This window comes from Manis pentadactyla, chromosome 5 (assembly GCF_030020395.1).
Source record: "Manis pentadactyla isolate mManPen7 chromosome 5, mManPen7.hap1, whole genome shotgun sequence".
In the NCBI taxonomy this organism is placed as follows: domain Eukaryota; kingdom Metazoa; phylum Chordata; class Mammalia; order Pholidota; family Manidae; genus Manis; species Manis pentadactyla.
Window position 1 is genome coordinate 70,077,156 of NC_080023.1, and position 18,304 is coordinate 70,095,459.

Here is an 18,304-nt window from a genome sequence, read left to right on the forward strand (position 1 = left end):
GCTTCCAAATTTAGCAATTATGAATAAAGCTGCTGTAAACATCGGTGTGCAGGTTTTTAGGTGGACGTAAGTTTTCAGTTCCTTTGGGTAAATACCAAGAATTGTAGTTTCTGGGTCATATGGTAAAAGTATGTTTAATTGTGCAAGAAACTGTCAAACTTCTTCCCAGGTGACTGTACTATTTTGCATCTTACCAGCAATAAGGAGAGATGCTTGTTCCACATCTTCACCAGTATTTTATTTTGTTGATGTTCTGGATTTGGGGCACTCTAGGTATGTAGTGTTTTAACTTGCATTTATCTCTCTGATGGTTGGGTAGAGAATGTGGAGCGCCTATTCATATGCTTATTTTCCATTCTGTATAGTTTATTTGTTGAAGTGTCTGCCCACTTTTTAATCAGGTGCTTGTTTTCTTATTGTTGAGTTTTAAGAGTTCTTGCTATATTTTGGTTGACAGTCCTTTATCTGTTGTGTCTTTTGCAAATATTTTCTGCCAGTCTGTGACTTGTCTTCTCTTTTTCTTATCTTTTGAAAGACAAGTTTTTAGCTTTAATGAAGTCCAGTTTATCAATTATTTCATGGACTGCACTTTTGATATTCTAACTATGATGTAGTTATATGTAGTATGTAGCTCCTATGTAGTTAATATTATTTAGTAACTATGATGCAACAACTTAGATGTTCTCATTGCCATGTCCAAGGTCATCTAGGTTTTCCATTACATTCTACTTTTATAGTTTTGCATTCTACATTTAGGTTTATCAGCCATTTTGACTTAATTTTTTGTGAAAGGTGTAAGGTCTGTGTCTCAAATCATTTTTGTGTATGTGGATGTCCAGTTATTCCCACACCATTTGTTAAAAGACTATCTTTGCTCCATTGTCAAAGATCACTTGATTTTATTTATGCGCTTCAGTTTCTGGGCTTTTGTATTTTGTACCACTGATCTATTATCTGTTCATTCACCAGTGTTACTCTTGATTATTGTAGGTTGTATAGTGTCAGTCTTCCAACTATGTTCTCCTATATGGTGTTGGCTTTTCTGGATCTTTTGTCTTTCTATATAAACTTTAGCATCAGTTTATTGATACTGATACAATAAATTGCTGGGATATTGATTGATATTGCATTGAGTCTATAAATAAAGTTGGTAAAAACTGACATCTTGACAATATTGAGTCTTCTTATCCATGAACATGGGCAATCTCTCCAATTATTTAGTTCTTTGATTTTATCTATCAGAGTTGTGTAGTTTTCATCATAGGAAGTTTGTACATATTTTGTCAGGTTTATACCTAAATATTTTAGTTTTGAAAAGTGCTAATGTAAGTGACATTGTGTTTTCAATTTCAAATTCTACTTGTTCATTACTGGTATATAGGAAAGTGATTGACTTTTTTATATTATTCTTATATCATGCAACCTTTTGATAATTGCTTATTAGGTCCAAGAGTTTTTTTGATAAATTTTTTTCAGATTTCCTACATACAATCATGTCATTTGCCAACAAAGACAGTTTTTACGTATTTTTTTCCAATCTGTGTACTTTTTTTGGTCTTATTGCATTAGCTAGAACTTCCATTGGGATGTTGAAAAGGAGCGGTGGGTATCTTGACCTTGTAGCTGATTTTAATGGTAAAACTTGGGTTTTTCTCACCATTATCTATGATTTTACCTCTAGAATTTTTGTCTTTATCAAGTTGAGGAAGTTTCCCCCTAATCTTAGTTTACTGAGTTTTTATCATGAATGGATGTTTGGTTTTGTAAAATGCTTTTTTCCATCTACTGAAATGATAGTTTTTCCCCTCTATTGATGTGATAGATTACATTAACTAATTTTCAAATGTTGCACTAGTCTTGCATATTTGGGATAAATCCCACTTGGTTATGGTGTATAATTTCTTTTTATAAATTGTTGGATGTGATTTGCTAATGTTCTGTTGAGGATTTTTGCATCTATGTTCATGAGATACTGGTCTCTAGTTTTCTTGTAATGTCTTTGGTTTTGGTGTTAGGGTATGCTGACCACATGGAATGAGGAAGTATTCTGCTTCTATCCTCTGAAAGAAATCGTAGAGAATCGGTATAATTTCCTCCTTAAATGTTTGGCAGAATGTACCAGTGAACCCATACAGGCCTGGTGCTTTTAGGAAGGTTATTGATTATTGATTCAATTTCTTTAATAGATATAGACATATTCAATTTATTTCTTCCTGTGTGAATTTGGGCAAATTGTAGCTTTCAAGAAATTGGTCCATTTCATCTAGCTCATCAAATTTGTAGGCATAGAGTTGTTCATAGTGTTACTTTATTATCCTTTTAATTTCTGTAGGATTCATAGTGATGTCCTTTTCTGATATTAATAATTTGTGTCTCCTCTCTCTTCCTCCCTCTCTCTACACCCCTACCCCCTCCACCCCAGTCTCTCTTTCTTAGTCTGGTAGAGGCTTATTAATTTTATCGATCTTTTCAAAGAACCAGATTTTGGTTTCATTGATTTTGTTTTCAACTTCACTGAATTTTTCTTTTTTTTTTTTTTAGGAGAGCAAGTGAGAGGCTTTTATTTAGAGATAAAGTGAGAGGATGGAGCTCCTGTCTCACACCAGAAAGAGAAAAGAGAGCCCCCTCAACTTCACTGATTTCTACTCAATACCTTATTATTTCTTTCCTTCAGTTTACTTTGAATTTAATTTGCTCTTCTTTTTTCTATTTTCACAAAGTGGAAACTTAGAATTTTTATTTTATTTTCTAACATATACATTCACTGGTACCAATTTCCCTCCAAGCACTAGTTTCACTGTATCCCATAAGTTTTGATAAATTGTTATTTTCATTTTCATTTAGCTCAAAATATTTGAAAACTTCTCTTGAGATTTCTTCTTTGGCTGGTACATTTTTAGAAGTGTGGAATTTAATCTCCATGTAGGGATTTTCCTGTATTTATTTCTAGGATTTTCCTGTATTGATTTCTCTTGTGGTCTGATAGCAGACATTATATGATTTCTACTCTTTTCAGTAAGCTATGTTTTATGGCTAAGAATGTGGTCTACCTTGGTGAATGTTCCATGTGAGCTTGAGAACAGTCGGTGTTATTACTGCTTTTCTACCTGCTAGACCTATTTCTGATAGTGGCATGTTCAAATCTCTAACTATGATAATGAATTCACCTGATCTCCTTGTAGTTCTATTAGTGTTTGCCTCACATAGTTTGATACTCTATTATTAGGTACATGGCTTGACTTTATTTCTTAATGGTGTCTTTTGAAGTTTGGTACCTTTTAATTTTGATGATATTCAATTAATCAGTTCTGTCCATTGAGGATCCTATGGGCAGCCTCAGGGTTAGCCGGAGGGAGTATGTGGATCACCTACACCTTCTCCAGGTTTCCACTGCACATGTGCATAGCCGTATCCAGGAGTATGCCTGATCCAATACAACTCTAGGCTTATGGGGCCCTCTCTACTCTCTGCTGAGATTGTCACTCTCACTGAAAACTTCACTGGGTACAAGCATCATCCACTGTTTCAAATTGGGTGAACCCTCTGACCGCTGGGGTCCTCACAGTTCTGCCCTGCTCTGACAAAACCTCCATGCCAACTAAGCTGACAGTGGAATGAGAGCAGCCTGGGGGAAAAACCCTAGAATCCCACAGTACAGCAGTTTTTCAAGCACAAATGCTTCTCAGATTGTTGTATATCCTTCTTTGATTTCTATAGCATGGAAATAATTTTGTCCAGCTTTATATATCCTTTCTGGAGAGAGGCTATGCCAACCTCTCCCTTAGCCTAGATGGAAATCTTAGCTTGGCAATTCTATGCTATAATAGGAAGAGAAGGGATAGGTCTCAATCCAAGTATGACACCCTCAGATGAGGGGGAGTGATCACATGTACACACTAATATGAAATAAAATTAAAACCAGGAACAAAAGAACTTCACAGAGGTTCTGAGAATCTTTACATACACACTCATGCCCTCATAGCCATTTCCAGGTTACCTGGGGAGCCCCTGTGGAAGGGGCTGTGACTATGGTATGCAGCAGGAGGGCCCGCGCCTTGGCTGCAGCGAAGAGACGACAGGAGAAACCCAAGAGGCCCAGAGACTCCGGTGAGCTCGGAGGCTGTTGGCACAGGCTGTCACTGTCCCCTTGCTTACCAGAAACCTTCCTGAAAGCCCATTGGAAGGCAGCCTATCTGGAGACATATCAGATATCAAAGACACATTTAATGAGGACCTGTAGGTGGCAGAGAGGACCTGGGTTGGCTGACACTGTTCCCTGACAACAAGAACTGACTGCGCACACTGTGGGAGGGAATATAAAATGGGGCAACTGTTTTGGAAAACAGTTTGGCAGTTTCTCAAAATGTTAACATAGAGCTCCTAGCACCCAGCAATTCCACTCTTAGGTATATACCCAAGAGAAATGAAGATACCCATCCACACAAAAAACCTGGACATGAATGTTTACAGCAGCATTATTCATAACAGTAAATATGGCAACGACCTAGGTACCCACCAAGTAGTGAGTGGATAGGAAAATTGGATCCACCCACACAATGGTCTAAACTACTTGACAATACAAGGAACAAAGTTCTTATACGTGCTACAATATGGATGAACCTCAAAAATATGTGAAGTGAAATAAGACTGTCATTAAAGACCCTATTGCATGATTTCATTATATAGAATTGCCCAGAATAGGCAAATCTATAGACAGTAAGTAGATCAGTAGTTGCTAGGGGTTGGGGACAGGGAGGAGCATGGCAAGTGACTACCGATGGGGTGAGGTTTCTTTTGAGGTGATCAATGATTTCTACAATTAGATCGTGCTGATAGTGACACAGCTCTGCACTGATGAATTTTATAGTATTGATACTTATATCTTAAAGTTGTTTAAAAAACCTGATTAGAGAATCTCGAATGATGGGATCCAGGCTTGGAAGGGGTCCGGGAAGGGCTGCCAGCTGACTGCATATCTGGGGGCCTCACACCCGATCCAGCTACCCTCCTGGGACCACCTGAGGAGCAGCCCTGAGGGGTGGGGACTGCTCTGGAACATGGAAGCCTCCCGGTTAGGCTGGGCTAGGAGGACAGGCCTCCTTCTCTGGCATCGCTGCGGAGACCACATGGCTTCTGTCCCAGGCTGGCAGGCAGGTAGTGTGCCTTGCTCAAGGGAGGTCATCAAGCGCTAATGAACTTTGAATGTTTAAGATCAAACCCCAGTGAGTTTGAAACACAAGTGTTTATGTATGTGGAATGTTCAAGCCTCAAATTCAACACAAGAAAGATGACTTAAGATTCCCACAAAAGCAGATTATATTGCAATTGAAGACCTGTAACATTATGCTAACTGAAATAAGGCAGAGAAGGACAAGCACAGTATGATTCCACTTATATGAGGTATCAAAGGTAGTCAAACTCACAGAAGTAGAGTGTAGAATGGTGTTCACCAGGGGCCAGGAACAGGAGTAAATGGGGAGAGGCTGTTCAACTGGCATAAAGTTTAGTTAGGCAAGATGAACAAGTTTAGAGACCTGAGGTACAACATTGAACCTTTGGTTAATATACTGTATTGTACACTTAAAATTATTTAAGAGAGTCAATGTCATTTCTACATTACTTTCATTACTACAGTAAAAACAGTTGGAAGTTGATAAGTCACGGGCTGCCTTGATTCAACAAATTCCCTGAGCAGCTACTCTGCTAGGCACAGTTGTGATAAGAACAGACACAAATCTCAGCCTTCAAGTAGCTTACATTTTACTGGGGAGACACCACAAACAAGTAATACCCGGCATGTCAGATTGTGGCAGATGCTATAGGGAAGCACAGAGCAGACAGAGAAGGGTGATCAGGGGCACGTGGGGCAGGCAAAGCGTACACCCTGCAGGCTGGTCAGGCAAGCCCTCCCTGAGAAGGTGATAGTTGAAAAAAGACTGAAGCAGGTGAGGGAGGAAGAGGAGCACATGAAGATCCAGATTCTCACAGGCAGAGGTTAGAGGTGGGGTGAAGCCTGGCCTGTGGGAAAGGGGGTAAGGGGAAAAGAGGTGAGGAGCCGGCGGGGTTTTCAGCAGACCGCTGATTGGGCATCTTAGTCAATAGCACTGACTGCAGCAGGTGCACGCAGAAGTACAGCAACCACAGCAAGGCCTCAGGCTACGGGAGGGGTGGTGTCATGGAGAAATCACTCTCACTGTTTCTCAGCAAATCTAAATTCGAGCAGGAGTACCCATATTTAAAAGGAGGAAGATAAATTATGATTGGTGTACATGGTGTGGAGAGGTCATGGGGAAGACAGTGTAGCACAGAAAAGACACGTAGTGACTCTGTGGCATCTTACTAAGCTGATGGGCAATGACTTTGATGGGGTGTCGGGGGGACTTGATAATATGAGTGAATGTAGTAACCACAATGTTTTTCATGTGAAACCTTCATAAAAGTGTATATCAATAAAACCTTAAAAAAAAAACAGGAATGCATTTCTACTATATGATAATCAAAAAAATAAAAGGAAGATGAAAATCAGTGGCACGACACCTACACAAAACAAAAGGAGGCAGGTGAGAAGATAGGAAAATACTTGCAAAGGACTAAGAATCCAGTCTGAGGGAAAACAACCCGAATACAAGAGAATTTTCTGAGAAGGCTTTGGATTATATAATTTAGAAGAATATGAATTTAATAGATCAAAGATGAGATGATAAAATAACAGAATATGACAATGAAGATTGCAGAGCTAAGAAAACAAACTGTGAAGGCAGTGTCTTTCTTACCAAGTTAGAAAGAGAAAGAAATGGAACAGACTTGCTGAAAGTTGAATTATAGAAACCCACATGGACAAGCCTCTTGTTTATAGGCTAGAAAGTTCTTGAAGAGGGCAGTTATGTCATTTCTGTCTCACCCTCAAGGCCCAGTAGAGTATGTACTAGCATTAATACAGAAATTGCTGCCTTAGGAGAAGGAAAAATAAACCTCCGAGTTTGGTGGATCGAAGCTTGAACCACAGGCATGCTTGATGACACCATTTCAGTAGGTCTTTGTTTCTTCTTTTTGGCAGAATCAGCCTGCAGAGCCAGACTGGGAGGATCCTTAAGTTTACAACCAGTGTCTTCAGGCTGACCTCCAGGGTTTATTTCTCTCTAACCAGGTTGCAAAGGAGTGGCTTCCTTTTCTTTACAGAAATAGCATTTTAAGGGCATAGCTTTTGTTTGAAATTTGTAGTAGTGCTTGAGGGCAAGTTCATATACGAATTTTCTTTAAGTAACTGTCCTCTGCTCTGGAATGCAGCTTGTAACTTTCCTTTGTTGTTACTGAGCAGAAAGTGTGATAGCTTAAGGTCAAGGTTGAGGTTCGAATGTTTTATTTTCTTGATAAAGCAGAGCATGGTTATGCATGGATGATACTGAAATAACATCCTAAGGTCATTTTCACTGGAAAAACAGAAAAAAAAAAAAAAAAAAGGGAAATGCAAACCGGGAACTGTTTGTCAGAGCACTGGCCTGGGAGTCTGGAAGTTCAGGGGAAGCGCTGGGAATTAACGTTCACACAAAGCAGGGCTTTGGGAACCAACCACCTCTCTGAGTCCCCTTCCTCTGGCGCTAAAAGGGGGTTTGGGCAGAATGATTTCTAAGGGCTCTTCCCACACTAACATTCTGCCTGCTGTGTAGCTGGTTAAAGAGGCTTTCAAATTGCTTTATTTAGGCTTTTAAAAATGTTTTAGTGAATCACTTCTTTTATGTTCATATTTCCAAATTAACACAACATATTGAAAATATAATTGTCAAGCACTGCTCTCCTGGGTATAGTACCTGCATGTCCTGTACGTATTTGAGTCTTGACTGAAATATGACTAAAAAAAGACCTTATTAGAAACTGGCACTTCAGAGACTGCTCCTGGTCTTTGCGCTGCCTTGGGCCATGGCGGTGCCAGTCCAGCCGCAGGGCGGGCCGCCCGCAGTGAGGCCAGTGTGACTCGCCCCGTCTTGCACTTGACGGCTTTCAACAGGAGCCCAGCTGAAAGTCCCAGGCCTGTGATCAGCAACACTGTTTCCAAGTGAGATGCATACATGCTATTTCCCATGTAGATAACGTCCCACACACCTTCTCTTTGAGGCTACTGCTTCTTAAAGTCTGCTTCACAGACCCCTGGGGGTCCTGGGCGCCCTTTGTGGGATCTGCAAGATGAAGACTGCTTTCATTATAATACCACAACACTGTATGCATTTTTTCGCTGCCTCGGTATTTACATCGAACTGAGGTACAAGAAGCAATGGTGAGTGAAGCAGCTGGGATCACAGCGAATCAGACAAGCAGCGCCCACCGGCTTGCCTCACCCTGATGTCCTTCCTTACCAAGCACCCGCAATAAAAATAGTGCCCGTTGCGCTTCAGAATGTGCTTGGAAAGGTAGCAGAAATCAGTACTTTCATTCAATGTGGAACTTGAAGCTGTGTGATGCAAAACGAGCAGTGCCCTAGGCTCCGCACCCTTGGCGACCCTGTTTGTCTCCCAAGCCTCAGTGCAAGTGCGCTGGGGTCCAGCCAGCAGCCACAGGCCAGCTCTGCTTAAAGGAACAACCGACACATCGCAGTTCTTGGCAGAAATGTTCTTTGATAAAGTGTGTCTGTGGCTTCAAAGAAAACAGCAAACAGATTTACTGCCAAGGATAACATTTTAGGCTTTAAGCAAAAATTCTCTTTTTGGAAAACTTTTTTCCACGAGTGTGACTTGGAATTTCCTGGACTATTTTATATACGATGTGTTAAAATTTTTTTTATAATGAAATACGTCAGTTCTTGTAATAGCTATGTACACTACAATAGTATTAGTGATGTAGTTCACTACTACATCAGTGAACCAAGATTATCTAAATGACCAATGCGCGCCATAAAATATGCATGGGTAGAAGATGCATTTGAAGTGCAAGGGAGACCAATGGATTTTAAGGTAACAGTATGTGAAGCTCACTGAAGTTTCAAATGCCGTATAGTGATCAATCCTTAAGAAACTATCATTTAAGGAACAATGATCCAAACAGGATATTAAAACATCCCTTTTCCAGCCACGTACCTGTGTGAGGCTGGATTTTCCTCATGCACTTCAACCAAAACGGTTTCACAAAAGATTGGATGAAGCAGCAGATATGAGAATCCACCTGTGTTCAATTAAACCAGACATTATAGAGATTTGCAAGGTATAATTCCACTCTCTTCACTAATTTGGGGGGTGGGGGTTGGAAGGTGTTTTTCTCATAGAAGTATGTAACTGATATTACTATATAATGGTTTCATCATTGTTATTTTTTAATGAATTTATAGACATATCAAATCTCAGTTTTGATTTCTAATACAATGACTGCAGATACAAACCATACAAGCAAAAGCAGTTGGGAGTCCTTGATGATTTTTAAGGACCCAAAGGTCCTAAAGACCAAAAAGTTAGAGGCACTATCTTCAGCCCCGCCCACCCTCACAGGCAGCTACTGATGGGGGGTGGGGGGGGTGCTACCATGGGGGGCTTCCACCCTTTACAAGCCCGGGCCAGCTGCAGCCTTGGTCTCTGAATTCCTAGGCTGGGCTCTCCCCAACACCACGCTGTCTCTGAGTGTGGTAGCTTGGCTTGGTGCCACTTCTAGAGAGAAGTCAAAAGGAACCACAAATAAAAGGGAGCTTTGAACGGGCAGGGGAAATGTGGAGAGCGATGAGGTAGAACCGCCTAAGCTGATGCTAGGCTGACTCCATTGCATGCTTCCTCCGTTGCCCCCAGTGAGGGGTGAAGAGGAAACATTTTTTTGAAGACAAGAAGCAAATGGCAGAAAAGGGACTTACTTATCGAGAGTTGCATGTTTGTCCTTTAAACATTGACCGTGTTTGTGCACTGCCCATCTTGACTGCAGCTCTTCCCGAGGTCATTAGAACTATGAGAGGGGCTGCATTAAAGAAATGGGAACCACCCTACATTTTCTCCCTTACCACTAATTTTTTTTTTTTTTAACAAACATCTATTGTCTTAGCAGTTCTTGGCATTCCTACATCTTCCACCTCTAAGGTAGATTTGCATTGAGGTGGAATTTGTAAAAAGCACAATATCCTCAAATTTAGGATTCTGCTCTTCAAGCTAAAAATCAACTGAGATTTTTGTTATCTTTAGAAGGAGGAAAAGTCACTAAAGCAGGGTAAACATATACTGTGTTTTCTACATTCTCCTTTACAGGGAAGGCAGTTTTAAAACCAAATAAAGCAGCAGCAATAAAAATGGATTTGGGACTTCTAATACTCTCAGATTGAAAACTGAACTGGAAAGACTAGCTGGTGAGAGTGGGAGCTGTGTCTCAGGAATGCGGCAGGACAGGAGAATACTCATGACGGGAACATGGTAGGGGCAGGAGACAGACGATGTACTGTTGCTTACTTTTTGTAATACGATGGGCAGGGTTTAAGGCTCAGGGAAAAAAGAGCCAAACCCATCGACGTGGTCTTCGTCCACAGGGTCCGTTCAGGTGTGAGGGTCTTGTCTCCCAGAAGTCACTTGCCTCTCCTTGCAGCCGTCCACACCCACTCATCAGCCCTGGAATCCAGCACAGTTTGTAAGCTCAGAGTGCAGAAAGCCTGGTTTTAAAACACGATTAAACTACAACTTGAACCAGGTCCTAACAGACAACATGTCTGTAAAGCAGGGATTGTAAGCAGGTGCTTCTAAAAGGTATATTCAGAACTACACAAGAACCACACAAAATTTAGGGAATCAGCAGACCTAAGTTTTGTTTTGTTTTTCCTTCCTTGAAGAACTGGCTTAAAAACAACTTTTTTTTTGGGTGGTAAATAGTAGGTATTTATTTGAAATGAAAAAAAAAAAAGTACCTGGACTATTGCATTTCATCATGTATTGTAATTGTGTTACTCTACCTTTTTGCATCAGACAGATATACATTGAACATTCAGTTATCACAGAGTGCACACGAGATAGTAATTCTTCAGGCCTTTTACATAACCACCAAGGAACAGGTATTGGATTCTGCAATATAGTACAATGTCCACAATAAATCCAGTCTTAGCCAGTATCTTCAATTTACTTCTGTTGCTGTACAAATAATTGGCCATTACTAGGGCTTACAAGTTAATAACAGGACAAAAAAATATACATTGCACTGACACAAAAAGTCAGCTGTGTTAATAGTCATGCAACAAGTAACCAAACTTGCTGAAATTAAAAATACTTTCTAAAAACAGTTTTAACGGCATAAATATTTTATACACAGTTCATTTACCAAAACAAAATGTATTTAAATGATACAAAGCAAAAATAAGATTCTACCAACTTTACACATAAGAAAGTGCAAAATAACTTATCAAGAGTGTTTTGCTATTATCCAGATGGATGGCTGCTATGGGCAGATGTTCTCGTCAGAAGCATGACATTACAGCGACATGACAGCTGCATCTGACACATAAATGTTAGAAAACATGGATGGACGATGGGTGGATGGACAGAGGGACGGATGGACTACAAAGGTCAGGCAGGAGCCCTGTGCAGTGCTCTTGGAGAAAGACACACCGCAAAAAGGCAGACGCATGTGCTGAGAACGTATGTTGGTGAACAAATTGACCTGGAACACAGGATACCCAGAGGAACAACTAGTTTGTGTATACGAGTGTACTTGTATGTGTGAGTGATCTGTGTCTTCTGCACTAGAAGCAAAAAGAAAAGGAACCCCACAGAACGAAGCGGCTGCCCACAGCACCAGCTGCCAGAGGAAGTACTGTCATGAGGGTTTGGTTTCCACTTAGTAGTTATGGAAGTGGTGTTGGAAAGTTTCAAAGTGTTCATCCCATATAACTGCATATTACATAGAGGAATAACCTTCAAGTAACCACATACACACACTCATATATTCAAGTCTTTAAAGAACACCTCTGCCATTGGGTTTGGGGTAAACAGGGTTCATGGACACATGGAGGATACTTCTTTTAAAAAGTGTAGAATAACACTGCTACAAGTCTTCTACAGGGTGGGACAGGGACAAAGCCCACAGCCATGTGATAGCACAATTCCTGCAACTGTGAAACATCCAGCGTTACTTATCAGAATTGAAGTAGGATTGGCGTGGTGGGGGGAAGTAAGTGGGAGGGGCGGGGGAGTAAGACACAAAAGGAAAACAGAACACAATTTTTCTTCAAGTTAAAGTATTAATGCCAATAATCCTTTTATATTAACAAGTATATCTGAACTTTTAGAAATGGAAGTGTTTTAATCAGTTTTGATATGTGATCATAAATAGACTGTAGGCTCAAACCTAAGTAAATAAAAGTTTAAATTTAGTAAGCGTAAGGCACTAAAGCAGCCTTTGTATTTTCTCTTGGAGACCTAGTTATCAGGAAGAACAAATCTGTTCTTAAGCTGGTTTCAGCCCATTAGGTACAAGATTACTATTGTACCAATGCCTATTTTTGAATGCATGTGCATATATGTGCATTTTAGTGCATAAGTGTGCCTGTCACCACGGCCTAAAGATGAGAATTCGGGCAAGCCAAAGCCACTGTCCTTTGTATGATACCTCCATGAGAGTGTGAAGGCCTGTCCTTCCTTTCTTGGGCCATAAATGATTCTACATTTTTCAAATCACAGGGCTTTTAGAATTGTTCATAATATTACCACTAAATATCTGAAAATGTTAAAATCTAGATTAACTGTTTCATTTGTTTTATATATATATATATACATATATATATGTACATAACACACATTTTTAAAAAATTCCACCACCAAAGCCTTTTTTCTGTAAACTAAACTTATCTCTTAGCCCCTACCAGCTTTAGTCTCCCTGGATTTGTGTGTTCTGTATCCAACTAGTAGAACAAATTAAATAACTAAATATTAAAATACTGTAATTATATTCATAGCAAAAACAAAAAAATAGACATTGATACAGTATAAATCTCACTGTTTTCAGGTAGATGGCATTAAATGGTAAAGGTTAATTATATTATAAGCAGTTCTGACATGATCCAGTTTTACAACAAGGTTTATATGTTACTTCTGTACACTTTTTTTCTTTTTTACCCTTTTTGAAAATAAGTTATAGTTGAACATTAGTGTCACCAAAGACACATACTAATTATGTTCTATGCAAGAGAAGCTAATTTGGGTTACATGCAAATATATTTCCATTTCTTGAAGCAGGGCCGTGTCCTGCAGGGCATCGATCGCCTGCCCACCACTGTGATGCCGAGGAGGTGCTCTACGACCAACTGGCAGTCCCGACAGACATTAGCAAGGAGCCTCATGACACGGGAACAACACTAAGGTGGTGCGTAACCATGTGCAAGATGCCCCAATATTCCCAGGGTGCCTTACAATGGGGCTCTTATTCTCCCACACTGTTCCCTAAAGAAGGTCCATGTTATTTTGGTTACTAGCCTAGTTAAAGTAGAGATACTGTGGGCAACTTGAAAGAAAGAAAGGATATCAGTTACACAGGCTGGGTTTGAAAGGGGGAAAAAAAAAAGACCACAGATAATGTCTTTGAGGATTTAAAAAAACATATTTATAATCAATTGGTGAGCGATGTCAGACAAACCATAAGTAGTTCACTGAGTTAGTGGTTTAGTTTGAAGTCTCATGTTACACGCAATTAAGTCCTTATTTAGAAAAAAAGGCCTTTACACCTATTTACAATATACAGTTACTTGCAAAGAAGTCAGATTTACAACCATTTTCTAAAAGCCTCTTTTTGCTGTTGTTGGTTTTTCCAAATAAGGATGAGTAGCTCTACAAAAATGAGACGCAAGGAAAGACAGTTAATAAGTGAGGATTTTCTCTTGGAGACAGCAATTGTTAACAGGGAGAATTTCAAATTCCGACTTGAAATTGAAATTTGTTGCTCCTACAAACCACCTCATATTCTTCTTGTGCTGTTCACCTGAATAGTGTCTGCCCCTCTACTGTACTCTACACTTGTTTATTCAGTGATCCCTTTGAATTCAATCCTTCACACACGTGGTATGAAGAGATGTGTAAACAGAGCCTGTTCTGATGCCTTCTGCGCTGAGCAGTGACAGGGAATCAGGAAGGGCGTCTACAGACCACGGTCTCCCATCAGCCTGCTGACTTCAGCAATTCCGAGGCCCATCTTCGGAACCCCTTTCGTGCTGTAAGTTGTAGTAACAGTTCTGACAAACACGTACGGGGGATGAGATTTTCAAGCGTTTGATTTCTGATTGAAATCGACTGCACCTAAAGGAAAGACAAAATCAAGCAGTTACAAGTCCTCTCCATGTCTTATCATTGTGCCGAGAAATACTCATTTGAAAACCAAATGGACCACATGGAGAGCTTGCAGTCAATGCCAAGGATCACGCTGGTTCATGTCACATGGTGGACCAGGGACCAAAAGGAATGATATTATTTGTTTTAGTCCACAAAGAAAAGTAATTATTAGAGCAAGGCAAGCTATTTCTATGGCTGAAGAGAATTAAAAAGAAGTGCTGCTCTTCCTACAGGATGAAGCCCAGGGGTCTGAATGCCCAGTGGCCATTCTCCCTGTGCCGCCCATGCCCTGTGGGCCTGGGAGGCACGCCCAAGTCTTACTTGGAGCCTTTATCTCCTGGCAGAAGACAACTTAGTACCCACTTAAAAAGACACTCTCCTCACTATCAAGTTCCTTTGGGCTTTTAAACAGTGATCCACTCTTCAGTCATTTCTTAAAACAGGCAGTTTGGCTTTTCTGTCTGGTCCACACATTCTCATTTTCTATTTATCTTGACAGAATTCCTTGAAGTAGACTATACTTAAGAGATGCTCAAAGTATTTAAAAAGTATTCCTGGAATAAAGCAGGGTGTGACCTTGGATATGGCACTTAATCACTTTAAGCTTGGCTTTTCACAAGACTGAAATAGAGTGGTCTATTTCCTCCATGAATCTACCAGGAAAAGCATCCAGAAATAAATGAAGTGCTGCCAGCTTACAGGGCTTGAAGAGATGCTGTTGGGCTCTGAGGAGACCCCCAGGAGTGCTGACAAGCTCTCTCAGCACCTGGAGGGTCTGCATATCAGGGCAGGGCGACAGCCTCCTGGATGGCTTCTTCGGTGCCTGCTCTATCCTAACCAAGCACTGTTTGGTAGGCTTTTCAAATAAAGCCTCCATCCAATGCCTGATAGCAGTGGATGATTTAAAGAATTACTTATATTCAAACAATATTTTGAAAATTAAATGCTACAAAGAACAGATGTGTGCCAGGGTACATACGGTGGTACTGACTATCAGAAATTAGTAGGTCACCAGATTTCATAGAATGGGCTTCACAAAGCATAGAACCATAAGACATAGAGTGCTCTGCCAGCTCCACAGAAATTCCTCTAAGGACGGTCTGGCACCAACACTGTGGCTACCTCATCTTGAATCAGACGTCCCAAGAGGAAATGTTTAAGACATTAACCTGAAAAAAAAATTAATAATTGTAACACCTTTTACTGAACACCTATACTGCCAGACTCTGCATTAGTACTTTATAAAACTCACATACATGATTTCACTGAGTTCTCTCAACACCTCTGTGAGCATGAGGTATAATAACCCACATTTTACAGATGAGGAAACGGAAGCTCAGAGGATCAGTAAGTTGCCTGAGATGACACAATGGACAGCTGCCAGTGAGCATACGGTCAGTGTAAACCCAAAGACCACATCCTTTCCAGTAAGTCAATGCCCAGAAAACCTCAACAACTGGCTCAGAAACAGTTACACAATTCGTGTTTTCTGGAAAGCATCTCCATAGTAAGGCAGTACAAGCGCTAGAGACTGCTGCCTCTGGACCTTTCCTGTTTTCTGCCACGTAAAGTCCATCGGCCCCCCGTGTAAGAAGGAGATGACATCCAGGTCAAAGGTGATGGACAATGAGCTGACTTTTCATAAGGGGTAAATAAAAAAGAGCCTGCCCCATATCATACCCATAATAAATTCCAAATGGATTTGGACCTAAAGACCTCAATGTGAAAAACAAAACTTCGAAACCTTTAAAAGAAAATTAAAAAGGCTCTTTTTATGATCTCACGACAGGGGCAGATTTTTTTTTTAAGGTAGAAAAAAGCAGAAGTCATAATAAGTGATAAATGTGATATCAAAATTAAAAACTTGAGTGAGAAAAAAACATATGAAAAGTTAAAACACAAGTCACAGACTGGTGGAAGCTATGTGGCAAGACTTAACAATGACAAAGGATTAGAGCCCAGAATATACATAAAGAACTCAAGTAGGGAAAAAAAAGACACAAAACCTAAGAGAAAAATGGTCCAAGTTATTACCCAAAAGGAAATTCAAACAGCCAATAAACAAAAGAAGTTCCACCTCACTAGCACTGTAAGTTGAAAAAACAAAGGACTACTGGCAAATGTGAAAACATTTCAAAATACCAAGTAAGAATAAGAACTAGGAGGCCTGCATATCTTGCTGGAGGTAGTGGAGGTTAACAATGCTGTTCTGGACAGTAATTTGGCAACATTCAGTTAAGCTCAAGAGCATGTGTATGACTGATTAATTCCATTGAGGTCTCTCCTCTGGAGAAACTCCACCTGGTGAGTTAGAGAGCATTTATTAGCATGTGCATGGCAGCTAATAAATAATTGTTGATAGATAATAAAATGGAAGAATCCCTTAAAAGTCCAGCACAAGGGAAGTAGATAAATTCTGATATATTCATATAAAATACGTGACAGCAATTAAAATGAAAATATTTGAATAGTCATTACATGAATGGATTTCAGAACCAATGTTGAGTAAACAAAGCGAGTTACAGATGGCGGACAGTACACTAACTGTAAAACTGCACACACACAAAGCTGTAGTACTGTGCATATGGGTGACCACACGCACTCAAAGTATAACATGGAGAAGAGATGGGGCTGGGAGGGCACAAAGAAGACTTCAAACAAATCTACGTTTTACAGGCAAAGATGATGAAACAGTATCACCCTCCCGTTCAGAGCCATGGGGGACTAGGTATTTCCAATGACTGTTTCTGTATTTTTCAATGCAACCGGAGTACTTCACAATTGCAATAAAAGAGAGACAGTGGAGACTGGCTTACACTGAGCCACAAGCCTGTGGCAGGGGCCCCAAGCACATCGGAGCCTCTATGCCAAACCCACGTAAATAAAAGCTTGGAGTGCATCTTACTTCTGGCAGAAGAGCTGCCCGCAGTTCCTGCAATGGTGCCGTCTTTCTGTCAGAGAAAAGCGCACTGAACAGCCCGAACAGCTGTCGCCGCCTTCATCCTTCACCCAGTGGTCAGCGGCAGAACGGCCCGGCTGGTCACTCACAGACCAGCTGAAAACTCGGCCTCGACTGTCACCAACCAGGATCCTACTGTGATCCCTGCGGAGACACGACACAGAGCCACCTCAGGGGCAGCCTCGGCACGGCCACGTGCACGCGAGCCATCACTCTGGAGGGCCTCAGAGGGTTCCAGTGGGCGTGTGCAGGTGGGGGGCGTGTGTACGAAGAGACCAAAACAGAACTGAGCCCAAATTTACACTTCCATCTCAAACTTCTCTGGATCAAAGACTGCTGTATCTTTGAAGAACAAAGCTTTGTTTTAAATTTGGAATTAAAATGCACACACTGTCAGGTTTCTTCTTTGTGTCTGAGTCATGTAAGATAATGCAAATAAAACCTGTTTTCCCCCCAAGACCTGCTGTGTGTGGGCGAAGCCAACGACTCCCTTGGGAAGAGGAGCAGAAGGGCTGATACTCACTTGGAGACGCCCAGGGCGGTGATCTCTGCTGGGTGTGCGTTGTCCTTCCGATCGAAGGCGGTGTGCATAGTGAGCTTGCTCCTGAACACCAGCTGACGCTCCCACCGGTACCCTGGAATGGGAGAGGGCAAGGCAGGACACACTCAAGGGTGAGAAGCCACCGTTTGGTAGGTGTACCCTAATTTACGGCGCTCTGAAAAGTTAGGGCGCTGCAACACGCAGTAGAGCAGCTTTTCCACTTCACCCACAAAGACAATATATAGAGGAGGGGAAATCTTCAATGCGAGAAGATATAATTCCTCCAACTGAGGACCTTGTTTCTAACTCCATCATAGTTACCTATAACACAGTTTTATTTATTTATCTGTAAGCAATAACTTGTCTGTTTTTCAAAAGATTTCATGACTTGTGAATGAATATCAAGTTTCTGGTTTGAGATGTTTCTCTTTTAAAAATGCCCCACATATTGCAAAGACCACTGTGGGACAGAATCTTTAAGTCCACTTCACACAAGAGGAAACTTAAGAGGCCTTCTCTGTGGGTGGTCCACATGACAGG

At 40.8% G+C, this 18,304-nt stretch overlaps 1 protein-coding gene across 8 annotated transcripts in view; it reads right to left on the minus strand.

The window, feature by feature from the left end:
• Window positions 1–12,704: 12,704 nt before the first annotated feature.
• The window catches only part of WDFY3 (WD repeat and FYVE domain containing 3), a 275,767-nt gene continuing 270,167 nt past the window's right edge, over window positions 12,705–18,304 (minus strand). For all 8 annotated transcript variants that reach the window (XM_036906343.2, XM_036906345.2, XM_036906342.2 and 5 more), the window contains 3 exons: window positions 17,747–17,858; window positions 17,170–17,367; window positions 12,705–14,231 (listed from right to left, as the gene is read on the minus strand). In XM_036906343.2, the coding sequence (XP_036762238.2) occupies window positions 14,108–14,231; window positions 17,170–17,367; window positions 17,747–17,858 (434 nt within the window). In that variant the 3' untranslated portion in view covers window positions 12,705–14,107. The remainder of the gene's footprint in view (window positions 14,232–17,169; window positions 17,368–17,746; window positions 17,859–18,304) is intronic.